The sequence below is a fragment of the Lynx canadensis genome, chromosome B4 (assembly GCF_007474595.2).
Source record: "Lynx canadensis isolate LIC74 chromosome B4, mLynCan4.pri.v2, whole genome shotgun sequence".
NCBI classification, from domain to species: Eukaryota; Metazoa; Chordata; class Mammalia; order Carnivora; family Felidae; genus Lynx; species Lynx canadensis.
Window position 1 is genome coordinate 57690700 of NC_044309.1, and position 19109 is coordinate 57709808.

Below are 19109 nucleotides of genomic sequence, written 5' to 3' on the forward strand. Positions count from 1 at the left end.
GTAGGAGGTGGAGGTGAGCAAGAGGTGAGCAAGAAACATACACACACAGTAAAACCTTGGATTGTAACTCATTCTGCGAGTGTTCCGCAAGATGAGCAAATATTTCTAATACATTTTAACTTGATAAATGAGCGATGTCTTGCAATAGGAGTAGTACGTGATGCCAGTGTCACATGATCACAACTGAGCCAAAAGTTCTTGAAATTTGCTTTGATATACAAGTACTTTGGATTATAAGCATGTTTCCAGAATGAGGTATGGTCGCAACCAAGGTTTTACTGTATATTCAGTGAAGAGAAGACAGTGACTTGAACTAGACACAAGGAAGTTAAAATGGAGAGAGCTGTACAAATATCAGATATATCTTGGACCAAAAATAACCCAAGGACTTGTAATTTAGTGTCATTCAAAAGTCCAGGGTATAGCCATAGGTGTGCGTTGCATCTGGGAAATATAGCAAGTTAATGGAGATGAGAAATTAAAGTGACTGAGATACCAAAAAGGGAAATGAGCCACCCATGTACCTTGAAATAATACAGGAAAACAAGACTTGGGTTGGAAGAGAGAATTGGGAGCCAAGGGCTAAAATCTTCAGGGGATAATGGGGGCAAAGTAACCAGGAGGTCTTTCAATGATCATTACAGGAGGAGATAGGGTACACAGACTGATGGCATGATTAGCAGAGGGATTTCACAGGAAACAGCACTGGACATAGTGAAGGAGATCAGCCCCTTCCAATTCTGAGAAAGTGGAGAAAATGAGCAACATCCACCAGAGGAAGGTAGGGAAATGACCTCACCTAAGGCCAGAAGGATCAATATATATTTAGTGAAGGTGAAGGGGGATGTGCTAATACTGAGTTGCAAAGGGTATTATGGACAAATTTGGGTGGGAGGTTCTAGTGAGGGTTGAGTCAAGACAGAAAACACAGAGAGAGTGAAGGTGAATGAGGGCTTCATGAAAAAAAGTATAATAGGGCCCATTTAACACATTTGTCAGGTTGCCAATGCTGTGAGTTCCCATAGTTCATTCTCTGGAGTTTGCTGGATACTGGGGGCTGTCTGTGTTTACCAGTGTTCTGGAAGGAAAGCCAGATATGCTTTTCTTCACGGTCTTCTATGGTAAGGGAATCTAGGTCCAGAGTCTGAGGTTGGATAAAAGCACAACATGTATATGCCTAAGATGCTCTTACTCCCTTGGTCATCTGGCTTTCTTTCATGGTTCTGCTCAACCTTCACCTCCACTATAAAGCCTTTTCTGATTTCTCTGACTAATCTTTGTTATGCTCCCCTGTACCTTGTGCAGACTTCTATTGTGGCAACTGTTATACTTTACTGCATTTGCTTTTTATACATTTCTCTCCCCGAGTGGTTATTTCTCAAGAGTGAGGATAATGCTTGAACTATTTCCATTTGCCTATTACCTAATACAAAGCCTGATAGCCTTAGTAAGAGCTACATAAGTGTTTAATTAAATGAAACCCGAATTAATCATTGTTTGCCGGTCATTATTGTAATATATACATTTTAGGTTTGAAGAAGAGTTTGTATACTCTTAATATAACAATTACTGTAAAGTTTGGTGTCCACATTGTGTTTAACCTGCCTTCTCAATAGATCATGTTCAGTTAGTAAAAATTAAATACAACCGTTTAGATATTTCGTCAAGGTATATATCCTGGGTCTTAACCAAATTGTGCTTAACTACCCAGTATTTCAGATTTTCTTGACAATAGCTTTAGAGTCAAGTTAATTTCACTCTACAGCATTTCCATTTCCTTTTTCATTTCAATTGAGAACATAATAAATTCATGTGTCAAAAATCAAACACTATATAAACATGTACAGTGAAAAGGCTCATGGAGATTTTCCTCTTATCTATAGAAAGAGCTTACTCATTCTTCCCTCTACTGATTTTTTTTTTTACCTCATTCTTTTTAACATCTGATGAATATATGGGTGTGTTTCAATCTTTTGTCTTTACAAACAATGCTGCAATAAATACTCTTGTTCATACATCATTTCACACATTTACAAGTAAATACAAGACACTTCCAATTAAGCTAAGTCTTAACAATGATGTTGAACCATTAAATCTATCTGCTATTATGTAGTTAAGTTCATATGGCTGCTAATGACTCCTCATTCCCAGCTTCAAAGTGTTGTCCTTTTAAGTCAAGTGGCGGACTCATGGGTTACTGTAAATAATGTTCTCAAAACATTGGTTAAGAGGAAGGAAGGTGCCTGGTTTACCAGCAGGGATGACGTTAATGTTAAGACTCATGCATGAAATTATTAAAGACGCACAAACCTCATTGACATCCTTTATCTATATATTCACTGAATTACTGACATTACTAGTAGAATATTCGCTCTAATGTTACTGCAAAAGAAAATGCCAGTTTAGTTAACAATGTTGTAGTTTGTAACCAAGTCATGAACACATACATAATGTTATATATTTTTTAAAAGCATATAGACTCATGGCAAATGATAAGCATAGCCAAGCAAAAATGGTTGATGTATATAACTGAAAGGAAAAAGAAGTTAATTATCAGAAAACTTTAAACAGTGACTATACTACGTGGCAGAACTGCCCACAGAAGATTTGAAGAGTCTTAGTTGTTGAGATATTTAAGTGGAATAGAATTGAAAGCTAGAAAAGTAAACTTGAAAGGACAATCCTTCTTTGGCAGAAGTAAATGCCTAAAATGACCTAATAGATTTTTTTCTTTCAAAATTCCAGTATTCAATGAACACTGCCTCTAAGTGCCTCTTTTGTTGGATTTGTTTGTCAGTGTATGCATTAATTAGTTTGCTTAAAAACTGCATTGTTCGCAACAACAACAACAAAACATGTTAAACAGTATTGGAATTGGTTAGCATTCCCAGACACATGACTTTGTTCAATATTCTAAGTCAGTTCCTTGGGATATGACAGGGGAGCTTCCCTTTACAACCTGCCTAAATATGAAAACAGTAGTGATTTAGCAGACTGGCATTGCTGGGTTTATTTGCTAGGAATTTCACGGTATTCAGTTCATATTGCTATGAACTTTCCCAGAAACATTTAAATTGTTTATGCTTACAGTCTATTTGCAATCTACATAGTTTCACCACTGACATTCTGTAAAAAAAAAAAGTCAATCAGAAAATAACAGCTATATAAAATGAGTTTGGCCAGGCACCTGGGTGGCTCAGTCAGTTGAGTGTTGGACTTTGGTTCGGGTCATGATCTCATGGTTTGTGCATTTGAGCCCCACGTTTGGCTCTCTGCTGTCAACGCAGAGTCTTGGGATCCTCTATGTCTCTCTCTACCCCTCCCCCGTTTATGCTCTCTCTCTGTGTCTCTCAAAAATGAACATTTAAAAATAAATAAATAAAATGAGTCTGTCAATTAGGCATTAAAACATGTAAATATTTACTGTTCTCTATGTCTTTATAAACCTTTATCTTTTGGGAGTCAACTAAAGCTTTGACTCCGAACAAATCCAGATGTTAAGATGTAACTGCTGTTTGAAAAGGTATACAACACGAAGAGGTATAAAACATGATTAACTGATCTGATCTATGAAGCCTAAAACAGGTAGACGATTTAGCTCAACTAATCTATCAAGCACCAATGATGGTAGGATGTTCATGCCAGAGGAGAGGAAAGGTGAACGCAGAGAGACTCTAGGATATGATCAGTATCTTATATCCTGACTTCAAAATGTAACCCTACTATTTCCTTCCACCACCTTCCACCCATATTCATTTCCCTTTAAAAGTAGTCAATGTTCTTCTCAAAAAGTGCCTGGGGAGTGAGCCACATAGTGAGGGGTGTGCCAGAGGGCATAGACAGGGAGAGGCATAAATGGAGACAAAGAGGTTAGCAGGGAATATGTGGAAATATAAGACCTCATTCTGAGGTAGAGCAAACCTACCCACTATGACTGGAGGAGTGCACAGATAGAAAAGTTATAGAAAGAACAGATTAGAAAAAGACCTTATGCACTACGCTAAATTCAGTAGACAATGGGGAAGTCATAGAGGTATTTTGAGTGAAGAAATGATATGATCAAAATAGTGCCTTAGGAAAATTAAGCTTGAGACCAGTTGAGAGACTTCTGAGAAAAATTCAAGTAAGAAGTAATGAGAGCATAAATCAGTACATTAGCAATGGGAAAGAGAAAGCATATAGATATGGAGAAAAGAGAATCCGCAGGGTACGATATCTCGTTGAACACGGGAGACAAGAGAATAAGAAAGAAGTAAACGATGGTTGAAATTGGGTCAAATATCCACCCTTGCTACAATCATCTGTGGCTAGGGTGCGGTCACCAGGTAGGACATGGCCTTGTATCCCTGCCCCTTTCACAGGCACTGTGGTGGGGAATTTATAGCTAAGAAATGGGAAAACAAGGCACCCCAACTATTAAGCTCTAGTAAAAAATTGTGTATTAACCCTGCTTCACAAAACAGCCATGCACACCCTTCAAAACTACATTGAGATCAAAGATATTAGGGTGCAGATTCTGTAAATCAAGGTCTAGTCTATGAATAGTATAAGGGATCAAAATGTGCCACCCAAAATATGTCACTTTGATATAAGGATTGCTTTTGTTTTGGGGAGAGCACAATCAAGGGAGGGGTAGAGAGAAAGGGACAGAGGATCCAAAGTGGGCTTTGGACTAATAGGCTGACAGCAGCAAGCCTGATGTGGGGCTCGAACTCATGAACCGTGAGACCATGACCTGAGCCGAAGGCAGACCAACTGAGCCACCCAGGTGCCCCGACATAAGGATTACTTTGAGCTAAAGGCAATGGAGATCCATGAGATGGAGAAAGACGCCTTCCTGGAGATTCCCTTCTCTGACTAAAAGCAGACAGTTCTGAGAAATCCCCTCTCCTGAGGAAGTTTCACAGCATTAAGACAGTCAGCAGTGAGATGGACTTACACAAACCTTACCCCATTAGTTTCCCCTAATGTATTTATCTGCCCAGTCTGTTGCACTTGAAAACCTAAAACCTGTGCCTTTTTCTTTGTTATTTTTCTACAAATTTATCGTTCTTTGTTAAGATGCTATGTAAGCCCAAATTCTGACCACACCTTTGAGTTACTCATCACTGAATTTCTCTCATGTGCATGTATGCTACAAGAGCTAATCAACTTCTTTTTCTCTTGTTAATCTCTCTTTTGTCAGTCTAATTTGCACGGCCCCAACAACAGAACCTAAGAAGGTACTGGAAAAGTTTTTATTCCTCTCCTACACTATACACCTTAGATCTTTATGAGATAAAACATAAAGAAGAAACTGATAACTCACATCCTGATAAAAAACAAGGAAACTGCCTTTCTGTTTGAGCTAAAGGCAGGTGATTACTTGGGACTTTTCAACAGTCAAAGGACAGTGTGGATCTTAACTCACATCCTGATAAAAAACAAGGAAACTGCCTTTCTGTTTGAGCTAAAGGCAGGTGATTACTTGGGACTTTTCAACAGTCAAAGGACAGTGTGGATCTTTTATATATTTTCACACCTCAGCTGATTGCAGAGGCAAGAGCCAATAGCTCTCTACTGCTCTAAATAACTAGATCATTTCAGTATTTCCCATCAGTCTCTCATCTTGGTTGTACTAACAAATAACTGAGACACACAATTTTATTCCTAAGTATGTTTGTAAATTTTGCTAGAGAGATTGTTTATACTTTCCATAAGATTTACAACATGTTATCAGACCCAAAAGAGGCTAGAATGACTGGTAAAATGGATAGCTCATTGGACTCTAATTTCTCATTATGCTCTGCAATTTGTGACCTTAAACACTTCCAGTATTCTGATCTTTATTTTCCTGGTCCTTAAAACAGGGTTAATAATAGCTGCAATGCTTTCCTTATACAAATGTTTTGAGGTTACAATTCAATGTCATGTAATTTATATGGCATGCAGAAATATAAAGCATCATCTTAGTTAAGCAACGAAGTCCTTCCTCAAGCTTGAATGTATTTCTTCTATAAACACCAACACTCACCTTGCAAGTATATATAACATTCACAGCACTGAAAACCATGGAATCCGTGAGGAATGCATTCCGCTTCCACTGTAAACTTTATAGCTCCATTTTAACTCTATTTTTTATCTTCGAAGCTCAAACTAACATTTATTTTGATTTCAGATGCTTGAACATCTAGTACTAAAATCAAAACAATATAACTTTGAATCTGAATCAGCTAAAATGAAGTAAAATGTACTAGGCAAAATCGCCCTTTAATGTAGTGGTCGAATGGTAACAACTGCTGGGCAATCATCCTGTGCAAATACATCCTTGGCCTCATGCCCAAACTCTGTTGAGACCTTTGTTGGTCACGTAAGAGATATCTATGGCAATGTTTGGCATAGAACATCCCAACAGGTGTCCCTTCTGTCTAGACATACAAGGAGTCAGAATTTGAATGCTCTAATTACATCCTAGGCTGGTTAGGGCTTCCTAAGGCAAATAGCCATTTACAGTTAAAATAGGAAAAACATTTCTCAGACTAGGGTAGACTATAAATGCAATCGATCAGATATTTAGATCTACATATCACAATAAAGAACTAAGAAATCAATTCTTTTCAGATGGACTCTAAGACAAGTGTTAAGGGAACTAGCTGAATTTCACAATGTAAAATACTTGTGTTTTTCAGTACAACTTCTCTGGAATATTGTGTGTGGTAATATAATTTCCTCTTTTTTTTTTTTTTAACTTGTCTTCTCTGTTCCCTCTTTTCAACTTTTTTCTATATTTTTGCACCTTGAATATCTCTTTAGATTTTCTTTCTCCCATTAGCCATCGAACACAAAAGAAGTGTTGTGTAAAATAGCTTTTCTCACAAAAAAAGGCACAGCCAATATGACAAGAGAAAAAAAATGTTCATGTGATGGGCTATGCTGCATTAATAAGGTGATCTAATTTCTAAGTTATTCTTAAAATATAAATGCTCATTTTTCAGAGGTAATATTATGCAGCTTGTGGACTTAAGAGAACTAATTAGAAGCATAGGTGCAATTGGCACTTGAACGCTGGGGTTCTTGATTCTGTTTTGGCTTTGCATTCACCATTGATGGTGTGACTCAGACTAGATCTTATAAAGATTGCAAATATCGACAAAGTAGTATTTATAAATCCGAGCATCCCAAATGCTTAATTTGGAAGTATTTTAAAAATCTGAGTTGCACTTCACATTTGTGTCTCAGTTGATTTATACAGAATCCAATTTCAGAGGTGTTAGTTGAACGGCCATGACATGTATTACCAAATGGGCTACAGAGGCTCAGGAAAGCCTATCAGTTGGAATGTTTACCATATGTTATATTAAATGCTTGGAGCATTTGGACAGCTGTTGAGGGGATAAAGTTACAACACAAAGACTGCCCACACTTACAACTGTAAAGTGAGCAGAGCAGCCAGTTTCCTCCAGTGCTCAGAAAGAATGTTAGTATCATTTAGAAAGCAGAGGATGCCTGAAATAATGATGTCTATCATGGAAGGTCCTAGATTCTCTCCATTATATGGTAACAAAATCCCCTTAGGCATAAGGATGAACATTCCACTGGGTTTCCCCAGGGTGGCATCTGTTATTTACAGGAATTGCTGTTGCCAAGCCTAAAGGAAAAAAGAGAAAGCTCTTCATTTCCATCTTCCTACACCCACGGAGAAGAGGCCATTCAAAGAAGCAGACAATTTGAAACCCCAAAAGATATAACCAACCCAACACTCAAGCTGGCCAGAGTTTAGAAACAACTCTTCATTTATGCACAGAAATAGTCTACTCATAAGCCCAGACCTCTCAGGTTAATAACACTACTATCCACTGGTTCACTGGTTTACACACTGATATCCACACTACTGTTCACTGGTTTACAACCTGATATTAGAAATAAAGAACTCAAGGAAAGTGGAATATACCATGCTAAAAATATGCCTCTGGCATAACAATTATTTTGGACCAGTTATTTTTGAGAGGTGTCAGACATAGGACAATTTCAGAAAAGGGAGTGGAAGTTGCCCTTTTCTGAAAGAAATTCATATTTATGAGGGAAATCTCCATTTTTCAGGGAGTCTCTCCTCCCCTGTACAGGGTGTCTCTTCTCTGAAGAAAAGGATAACTCAATCTCTAAAAACTTACCAATGGAGAAAGTACTGATTTAAATCTGCAATCTTACTCTTGTTTACTGTGCTCTGCCTGAAAATTTCCCAACCTGGTTCCCCCGCTCTCACTGCACCCCAACATCTTTCCTTGGTCTTTAGCTGAGGATGATATTTTAAGGTGGTAGCTTGGGCCATTTTGTGGAGTTACTCACTTTTCCTGGATATCTCACATGTATACAGGAAGTACACATGGGATTAAACTTTTTTTTTTTCCTCCTGTTAATCTGTGTTTTACAACCTAAGAAGGTGTAGAGGAAAAATTATTTTTTCTTCCCTACAGATCTAAAAGTCCTGACTTGAACGGAGGGATAAAATCTAAACTCATGAGCACAATGGGGGAAATACGCAGCTCCTGAGGGAAACCATAACTTGTTTTCAGTCTCAGCACAAATCTCTGTAATAATCAAATGACTGTTTTCAACTTTTTTTCATAAGGTTTTAAACCCATTTCAAATAATTAGACCTTCCCCGGTTCAATGAGCTGATTGAGCAAGAGAAATTCCTCCATACAAATGGAAAATTTTCTTAATTTTCCTTCCTTTCTCCCTGTAGTTCTAAAATGAAATGAAGTGATGGAAAGTCACTAAATGAAATATTAACCAAAACAAATTCTTGTCTTTTTTTTTCCCCTCCCTTTTCCCTTTTTTCTCAGCACCAGTTGCAACCAATGCCCTTTTGTTAGGCCTGCTGAACTGGTTACGCATCCCTGAGCTCTGCCTGAGGGGCCACATCTGAATCTGAAAAGTAAACCCTTCTGCCTGCCAGGCCCCAGGACCTGCCCCCTGCACACACACAAAACAGCCCTCTCTACCCTCTCACTTCCTTCACTGACCCACACATCCCTGACTATGACTTCTCTTGTCTCTCTTTCCCTTTAGATATGTGGCTCCTTAAATCACCACCTTAGTTCAGCAAATCATAATATGTACTTACAATTCTTAGACACATCCTATTCAATGTATATGCTAGTTTCATTATTTGGTTGCCCATGCTGCATGTGTCCATCTTAAAATAGAAGCTCCCAGGCAAGGGAGCCCCGTCTGGAAAATGTGCCAAAGACAGAGCCTATCTTGGTGCCATGGGCAAATAACATTAAAAAAAAAAAAAAAAAAAAAAAAAAAAAGAATCATGACAGCAAAACTTCGGTGAAAAGTTTTTGAAATAACAAAAACAAACCGGAAGGAACCTCATGCCTAGAAAGCAATCTTTTCTTACCCGATCTCAGTAAGATATCAGAAAAACAGATATGAGACTACTTGAGGATATCTTCTAGTATCCTGTGTTATAAAACTACCTTGTAAAAGGGATAGGTAGGAGTTTGGGGACTCATGTTAGAATATCCATGAATTTACAAAAATTCATAATCGACGACAACTCCACATAGGACAGGGAAAAGCTAGAAAAGCAAGAGTGTTTATTCTCATAATTTTCACCTTTTACTCCCTAACCCCATACGTGATCAAAGTGTATTTTTCAGTTGAAATGAGACAGGAATGAGCACCGCAGAAATGGAGCATCTGACTATGGAAGCAAAAGGTTGCTAAATCTTGTCACTGTGGCACATTTGCCTGATCTCCTTTTAACACCCAACAGTGTTTCCACTCAGTTCCTATTTAATCTCAGTAGAAATTTTTGGCCAAACAGGCACCATTTACATATTATTTCTTGAGAGTGGAATTGTAAATTGGGGCGGGTTGTGGGTAAGTGCAGTTGAGAACCATAACTTCAATCTTCCTCCTTCAAAATGCTCAAAGGTGGGTTTCTTTCTCCTAAAAGTTCAGGTCGCACAGCTCTTCCAAGATATTCAGATGGCAGGGCTATGTGCCCATCTTTTACACTCTTTAAAAAAGCTGCTCTTCAGTTTTTAACCTCAAGGAAGTTTTCCAACGTATAAGACACCAGGAAAACACTTAACCAGGGTTCTTTTCTACACCTAAACCATCAGAAGTAATAGGCAGCTAGGCTAATTACCCTTGATTAGCATAAGAATTAAAACCATTAAGGCGCTCACTCAGTTTAATAAAAGAATGCCCTTAGGCTTCTAAGATCTGTAACTCGTAGAAGCTTTAATTTCCACCAGCCAAAGACTAGCCTTCAGCTTTTTAACAGCGAAGAGACGGTTTTCCCCCCTTCTCCCACCCTCGTGCCCCGGTTCTGCACCTCCCTCCTTCATTGCATACACCCACCAGGAAACCCCTGTTTACAGCCAGAGACGCCCCAAGACCTCGTGCCCCAAACCCCCCACCTCCTATGCATCTTAACGATTGAAAAAAGCGTCCTCTTCCTTCCCAAACTTCAAAACAGGTAGGGGAGGGAGCGGCGAGCAGTCTTCCACCTCCGTTCACAAATGCGGCTGTGAAAAAGCCTGAGGAGGGACATCCTGTGAGCAAGTTCGAAAAGAAAAGGAAGGAAGTTCGAAAAGAAAAGGAAGGTCTGAGCATCAGACTTCAGTCGACCAACCACGACTGACAAAGAAGGTACTCGAAACGTCTGCGTGGAAACGAACCACGCTCGTCTTTCTTCCGCCCCCTTTCTGCCAACTGTGCTTCTGCGGGATCGCAGGCTCAATCCATGCCCACGTTTTTGCAAAACACAGGCAGAATCGTAAGCAGTTACCTTCATGGTTCGGCGGGCCGTGAAGAGCGCTGGAACGGCGCGCAGGGCAAGCCCGGGGCGTCCCAGGCGCTCCGGGGCTGCGCGGGCGGGGGCGACCGGAGCGCGCGGCGGCGGCTGCGGGAATGAATGGCTGGGCACCGGGCCGGCGCGGCGGCGGCCACACGTGGCGGGCGGGATTGCTGACTGGTCCGCCCGCAGCGGAGCCTGCCGGCTCTCTCTCTAGCAGATTGCATCAGCAGGAAGAGTCTCGAGGCTGTGTTTCCCCCAGACCGCCCCCAGAGGGTAGAGTCACTCCCAGCACCGCGAGTCAGACCCAGCGCCCTCCCCAGCCGCCCTCGTCCCTCGCTCCTGGGGGGTGCCAGTGTTGCAGACACGTTTCCACATGTTACCCCGCGCTCGGTTAGTGCCTGTGAGTGTGCATCCGCGTGTGGGGATGCCAAGGAGAAGGACGAAATGAATAGATCGTGATTGTCACTCCCTCTAAACTGGCTGCGCGCCCGCCTCACTTCCCACCATCCCCGAAGTAACGTTCCCGAAAGTCCTGTTCAGAATTCTACGGTGGATTCCCGTCATCGAAAGCAGAAAATTTTAAATGTATGTTTTTAATGTAAAGAGCATGTGTCTGGTTTTTAAGAGTTTACCAACCTCGGTTTCTCCCATCCTTGGTTTTTAGTCCCACGGCCCACCCTCAGATACAACCATTTTTTTTTTTTTTTTTTTTTTTTTTTTTGCCAGTTTCTTGCGTATCTGGAAGAATAATCCTTAATCCTGGGAGCATATAGAATTCTTTCTGATGTGAGCCTTGCCTGCTGGCCCAGTTCATCCTCTGTGGGACCCTCTCCGCAGCACAAAAGATACAGCACTGCTACTTTTCCATGCCCAACGGCTCAGGTCAGGCTCCTGGCCTTTGCTTAATGGCCCTTCTGGTTGAGGTGCTCTCTCCGTCAATCTGGCAATGTCCTATTTTTGTCAATCTCAAATGAAACCTTTGCTAGGACGTCTTTGCAGAGTCTCTCAAGCAAACTTGAACCTGTGCACTGTGCTTTATCCATAGCCTTTATTAAATTCAATTTTCTTTTAATTATGTGTTTGCACAGTAGTACTTCATTAGATTAGTAGATTTGTAACGACAGATCCCAGTGTTGAACAAAAATGTGTGTAGGGGCTGCTTAACAAGTGTTGGTTAGGTGAATGCATGATTCAATCATTCAACAAATTTATTGATCTCTTATTACATATCAGATGCTGGGCAAAATACTAGGCATAAAGTAGTAAACAACAAAAATGTTCTCATGCTCATAGAATTCATATTTTAGCGTGGGAAACAGAAAACAAACATTAATCCAGGTAGCAAAATGTTCATGCACTGATTTCCACAATGAAATATCGTTCGTTAATAAACAAATGAATTACTGATTCATGCTTACATAGGGCATGAATTAACCTTGAAAACATTATAAGACATGAAATAAGACAGTCAAAAATAACCATATATTGTATGATTTCCATTTTTCTGAAATGTCTAGAAAATGGATGGTTGTTGCCAATGGTAATGGGGAGTGATGGCTAATGGGTACAGAATTTCTTCTTGGGGTGATTAAAATGTTCTAAAATTAGGGGCAGTTAGGTGGCACCTGACTTAAGCTCAGGTCATGATCTCACTGGTTCGTGAGTTCAAACCCCACGTGGGGCTCTGTGCTGACAGCTCAGAGCATGGAGCCTGCTTTAGATTCTGTCTCCCTCTCTTTCTGCCCCTCCCTCACTAGCTCTCTCTCTCTCTCCCTCTCTCTCTCTCTCTTTACGTCTTTCTCTCAAAAATAAACACTTAGGGGCACCTGGGTGGCTTAGTCCGATAAGCGTCTGACTTTGGCTCAGGTCATGATCTCACAGTTAGTGGGTTCGAGCCCTGCGTTGGGCTCTGTGCTGACAGCTCAGAGCCTGGAGCCTGTTCCAGATTCTGTGTCTCCCTCTCTCTCTGCCCCTCCCTGTTCATGCTCTGTCTCTGTCTCAGAAATAAATAAATATTAAAAATAAATTAATAAACATTTTAAAAAATAAATTTTAAAATGTTCTAAAATTGGATCGTGGTAATGATTGCACAACTGTGAATACACTAAAAACCAGTGGATTATACACTTAAAATAGATGAATTGTATGATATATGAATTTTATCTCCATAAACATACTACTTTTAAGAATCAAGTTGCAAATAGTAAATTTAAGAGGAGAAAATAGGGCATGAAAAGGGAAAAGAGCATGATAGGACATTAGACCAGAATTAATTAATGTGTCAATTCTAGAGCATGCCTGTCAATGACTTCTAGATCCAATGACTACCTAAGGATTCTTTTGATGTTAGCAATAGAGGAAGAGAGAAGGTGATATAAAGAGCTTTAAAAGAAGGTAGAAGTGAAAGAGGAATTAGGGAATGAACATATCCAGAAGAGTATGAGAGCAATCTGGCTATGTCTGCCCTCCCATTTCCCTCCAATGTTGAGAGGAGGATCCCATAGTTCTCCCTCATTGCTACATGTAAACTCTCCCAAAGCTTCCCTCCTAGACACCCAAAATGTTTTTTTTTTTTTCAAATGAAGAGGGTCATCATCAACCAAGATTGTTACTCTGCCAACAGCACTACACTTCAAGAAAGTCACAGTTAAAAGATACGAGGGGTGCCTGGGTGGCTCAGTCGGTTGAGCGTCAGACTTCAGCTCAGGTCATGATCTTGCATCTTGTGGGTGAGAGCCCTGGGTCGGGCTCCGTGCTGACAGCTCAGGGACTGGAGCTTGCTTCGGATTCTGTGTCTCCCTCTCTCTCTGCCCCTCCCCCACTTGTGCTCTGTCTCTCTCTCTCTCTCTCTCTCAAAAATAAACATTAAAAAAAAAAAAGATACTAAAGGCAGCTGAATTCTCCAAACTTAATGTATTCCATATCTTTACCTGTAGGCAGGGACTTTAACTATACTTGAAGAGGAGACAAAATAGTTCTAACATACCCACACTAGCTTTGAGATTGATTTCAGAGCCCCAGAGAGCTCAACTCCTTTTTGTCACCACTGTTTGAACAGTCTATTGTTGTTATCATTATGAAAATTATATACCAACTACTTGCAGAATTTCTCTTCTGATTCTTACTAAATCTTATCTAGAGAAAGGGAAACTCACAAATTTTCCCTGTTCCTGGGACTTGGGAAAAAGTTAGCAGAAAGCAATGATGTTTTCTGTCATAAAGAGTAGAGGGAAGTGTACTCTAAAATTCCACTCTACCAATTTAGGGGAACAAAATCACTCCTCTCTTTATTTCTTAAACGAAAAATACTGCAAAGTATTATCTTTTTATATTTCATATATATCTCCCATTACATATATGTACACACACACACCAAAAAAATTTAAATATTCAAATTAAAATTGCAAATAGTAAATTTAAGAGGATTAAATTAAATTAAATATTCAAAAATCATTTATACTGTACTTTATGGGAAATATATAAAGTTTTCTAGGACATTTTACACCCATTGGACCTATTTTTAGCCTTACTGTACATCTTCTAGAACCTAATCTTCATGTAAAATTAGACTCACTTTATCAGAGAGCATTGGCTGCCCCATCAAATGTAGGGGAAAACCAAGTTGGATGATCCCTTATGCCCAGAAGTGGTGATAGCCAAGGAAGGAAAAGGTAATTATCCAAAGAGTTCTTGTTGGACATGGAAGCAGTAGCAGCCTTCACATCCAGCTGCCACTAAATACCTCAATAATCTTTGGATAAACTATTTCTGGCCGAAGGGGGAAAAAAAAAAGATTAGTGTTTTTACAACTTCACACTTTCTTCTTAGTTTGATTCTTTATTTAGGTCCCTCAAAGAACAAATCAGACTCCAGCCTAATCCTAGAGCAATATCCAAAGTAAGTTAAGAGAAGACTGAGGAGCTATTTAATAAATGATCATCAAACAAAGGGATGACACAGATTGGGGAAAATCACCGGCTTTAGCTGCAGATCTGAATTTGTATCCCCAGTTGCACTGATTTGTAATGTACAAACTTTCGCAGGTTATTTAATCTCTCTGAAACTCAGATTGATTTTTTTCTAATCACTAATATAAAGAAAGGAACAGTTAATTTGGAAGTATAAGAGAGAGAGACAAGTTAATACATGCACAGTGCCCAGCATTAGAGGCTTCCTGTGTATGCCCCACATATCTCCTATGAATCTTTCAATCCTAATCACCTTAGAACAAGTACCAGCTACTCATTTTCCATGACTAATAAGGATATAAAATGAAGGTACAACAATAGAAATTCTAGAATATTAAAAACACATCACTTATTAGCCAAGAAAAAATCTGGGGTGCCTCGCTGGCTCAGTTGGTGGAACATGTGACTCTTGATCTTGAGGTCATGAGTTCCAGCCCCATGTGTGACATAGAATTTACATAAATTTTTAAAAATTTAAAAAAATATGAGGAGAATTTATGGAATCTTTCTTACAGGTTCTTTTTTTTTTTTTTTTAAGATTTTTTATTTTTAAATAATCTCTACACCCAAGTGGGGCTCAAACCTACAACCCCAAGATAGAGAGTTGTATGCTCTACCAACTGAACCAGCCAGGTGCCCCTCTTCCAGATTTTTAAAAATAAGCTAATTCTTGAAAGAATGTTGTAAATCTTCCTGCTAGTTCTCTACAGTCTCTCAGGGCACCTCCCACCCTGACTCTTAAAACTGACCACTCTCTTGGGGCGCCTGGGTGGCGCAGTCGGTTAAGCGTCCGACTTCAGCCAGGTCACGATCTCGAGGTCCGTGAGTTCGAGCCCCGCGTCAGGCTCTGGGCTGATGGCTCAGAGCCTGGAGCCTGTTTCCGATTCTGTGTCTCCCTCTCTCTCTGCCCCTCCCCTGTTCATGCTCTGTCTCTCTCTGTCCCAAAAATAAATAAACGTTGAAAAAAAAAAATAAATAAATGTTAAAAAAAAAAAACTGACCACTCTCTCCTTGAAATCCTTCCCTTCCATGATACTGTGCTATTCTGGACTTTCTCCAGTCTTTCTTTTTTTTCAACGTTTATTTATTTTTGAGACAGAGAGAGACAGAGCATGAACGGGGGAGGGGCAGAGAGAGAGGGAGACACAGAATCGGAAACAGGCTCCAGGCTCCGAGCCATCAGCCCAGAGCCCGGCGCGGGGCTCGAACTCCCCGACCGCGAGATCGTGACCTGGCTGAAGTCGGACGCTTAACCGACTGCGCCACCCAGGCGCCCCATCTCCAGTCTTTCTGACAGGTCCTTTTCTTTCAATTATGATCACGATTCTTTTTTCCTCAGGCCTTCTAGATGTGGACAAGATAATGGTCCCACCAGAATCTGACCTTAAATCTCCTTGCTTTATACTCTGTTCCTAGGTGATTTCAACTGTTACCTCTAGTCTGATAATTTGCAAGACTATGCCTCTAATTTTAATCTATTTCCTGATCTCCAGAACTTTATTTCCAAAGGCCCATATCTGGTTCATCACCTTTACTTCAAGCCAGTTGTTCCAAATTCAAGCACATTATCTTCCCTCTTAAACCTGCTTGTCTTGTCTTCCTTCTTTCTGCTGATGCCATCAGCAACCTTCCAGTCATCCAGGCTCCAAAGTTGAATACAGTTCATGCCATCATGGATAGCTTTTAAAGCAGGAGGGAAAGATATGAGCCTCCCACATCCAACTATCACTAGGCCTTCCCAATTCTATCTCCACAAGATCTCTTACAACCTTCCTGCTCTGTCCCCATTCTCATTGCCCTACTTTCTTTAGTCATTTATTATGCCTTTCCCCTGGATTACTGTTATCCCTGCCTCCAATCTCTCCTTGCCCCAATCCACCCAACACACAGATGGCCAGTAATCTTCCTAGCCCTCAGTTCTGATTAGATTTTCCCCCCACTCAAAAGAATGTAACTCGCACTCATATGCTTTAACATGAGCCAGACTAGAGCACATGCTGTGTGCCTACGCACATCTGAAATCTTCCCTCCTTGCTTTTAAATAACACTACTTGGAACTTCTTTTCCTCCAGCTTGCTTGCCTAAATGATATCCAATCTTCAAGATCCATTTCACCTAGTATTGTCTTCTTACAGTCTTTCCTGAAGACTGGCTCTATAGACCTGTGGTTCTCAACTGAGAGTGGACATTTTCAGACTATTCCTCTTCAATTCCATCATATCCTCCTCTACCTCTTAATAACTCTTTACGTATTGATCACCCTTGGGTTTTCATTGTCTGTTGTCAACATTTTTTCTCCTTCATTGAAAATGCTGTCCGTGGGGGGCGCCTGAGTGGTTCAGATGTTTAAGTGTCCAATTCTTGGTTTTAGTTTAGGTTATGATCTCGTCGTTTTGTGAGTTTGAGCCCCATGTCAGGCTATGCACTGCCAGCATGGAGGCTGCTTGAGATTCTTTCTCTCTCCTTCTCTTTCTGCCCCTTCCCCACTGGCAGTTTCTCTCCCTCTCTCTCTCTCTCTTTCAAAATAAATAAATTAAAAAAAAAATTTAAATGCTCTCTATGGGTGAGTTCATCTACTCTTCATCCAAAACTACCAAAAGACCATTTTCCTCCCTTTCTTCTTTGAACAAAACCCTGATTCTCCCCCCCTACCCCCACCCCCTCGGGCAGAGGCACAAAATATGCTTAGTCCTGGGGGATGAATGATTATTAATCCAAGGCAGTAATGACAATCTTATTTGACTTTTATTATTTTTTAAGTTTACTTATTTATTTTGAGAGATTGAACATAAGCAGGTGAGGGACAGAGAGAGAGGGAGAGAGAAAATCCCAAGCATGCTCTGTCCTGCCAGTGCAGACTTGGACTCAGGGCTCTATTTCACAAACAATGTGATCATGACCTGAGCCAAAATCAAGAGTTAGATGCTCAACTGACTGAGCCACCCAGGTGCTCCTCATTTTACTTTTCAGTATACCTATTTTCTCATACTCTCTTGAGCCAGGGAGGACCAAGGAATCAAGTTCTAATCACTGAGACCTAAGGGGAGGTATCTAAGTGCTTCTAAGAAGGGTCATACCTTCTAATTAGAAAAACAACAAAAAAGTCAGGGAAGGAGACCTTGCCGGTGCCATTCCCTTCTTCATTTAAAAAAAAATTTTTTTTTAATGTTTATTTATTTTTGAGACAGAGAGAGACAGAGCATGAACGGGGGAGGGTTAGAGAGAGAGGGAGACACAGAATCTGAAGCAGGCTCCAGGCTCTGAGCCGTCAGCACAGAGCCCGACGCGGGGCTCGAACCCACCGACCGTGAGTTCATGACCTGAGCCGAAGTCGGACACCCAACCGACTGAGCCACCCAGGCGCCCCTCCCTTCTTCATTTTAAATTTTTTTTTTTTTCAACGTTTTTTATTTATTTTTTTTGGGACAGACAGAAACAGAGCATGAACGGGGGAGGGGCAGAGAGAGAGGGAGACACAGCATCGGAAACAGGCTCCAGGCTCCGAGCCATCAGCCCAGAGCCTGACGCGGGGCTCGAGCTCACGGACCGCGAGATCGTGACCTGGCTGAAGTCGGACGCTTAACCGACTGCGCCACCCAGGCGCCCCCCTTCTTCATTTTAAAGGTTGTTTATAAATGTATGTTTCAGGGAGCTGCCAATAGCCATGCTGCAACCATGAGTGACACGCCCAAGATCAAAAACCAATATATTGAAGATGGCAAAACAGAGAGAGAGCCTGGGCTGTTGAGCCACCTTGCCAACCCTGGAATTGCCCACCTTCAAAATATTTGTCTTAAGAGATAATTAAATGTCTTTATTGCCTTGCTGCTATTGGTCAGGTATTTTATTACTACCACTGAAAGTATTCTTTGGCTTCAATTACATCTACAGTCCAGTGCCACTTGCTTCAAGAATTCTTTACTCATATTTCCCATGTGTTTTCCCATGTGTTTGACCCAAAGGCATCTCCAACTCAGTAGGAAATTCTTATCTTATGTATAATTAACTTATATTTACTCTCAAATCCTTTTCTCAGCAAACACACACACACACACACACACACACACACACACACACCCCTACCATACGTTGTATGCTTGGTAGGCTCCCCTTGCATTTCCTATGTTTCTTAGTAACAGTATACTTTAACTAGTAGCCCGAACAATTGCCAGTCAACTTCAAATCCTATCTTTCCTTCACTCTCCACCAATTTCATCATTTATAATTTCCATAAACTTTTCTCTTCACTATTTCTCAAATTTGTCTTTTGTTCTTAACACTCATTAGAATGCCTTACTTCAAACTTCATCATCTCCTGGTTGGACAATAGCCCCTTAACTATT

General features: G+C 40.5%; 1 protein-coding gene and 1 long non-coding RNA gene across 3 annotated transcripts in view; one reads left to right on the forward strand and one right to left on the reverse strand.

Moving 5' to 3' along the window:
* Positions 1-10912, reverse strand: part of BCAT1 (branched chain amino acid transaminase 1) — a 102146-nt gene extending 91234 nt beyond the window's left edge. The window contains exon 1 of the mRNA XM_030321946.1: positions 10790-10912. Coding sequence (XP_030177806.1) covers positions 10790-10795 — 6 coding nt within the window. The 5' untranslated portion in view covers positions 10796-10912. The remainder of the gene's footprint in view (positions 1-10789) is intronic.
* LOC115518465 lies at positions 10510-18583 on the forward strand. Of its 2 annotated transcripts, none has more exons than XR_003970274.1 (3): positions 10510-10650; positions 11525-11680; positions 18415-18583. It is a non-coding gene; the product is annotated as an uncharacterized LOC115518465 (long non-coding RNA). The 2 variants fall into 2 exon arrangements; XR_003970275.1 differs by lacking the exon at positions 10510-10650 and adding an exon at positions 11011-11383.
* The last annotated feature ends 526 nt before the right edge of the window (positions 18584-19109 follow it).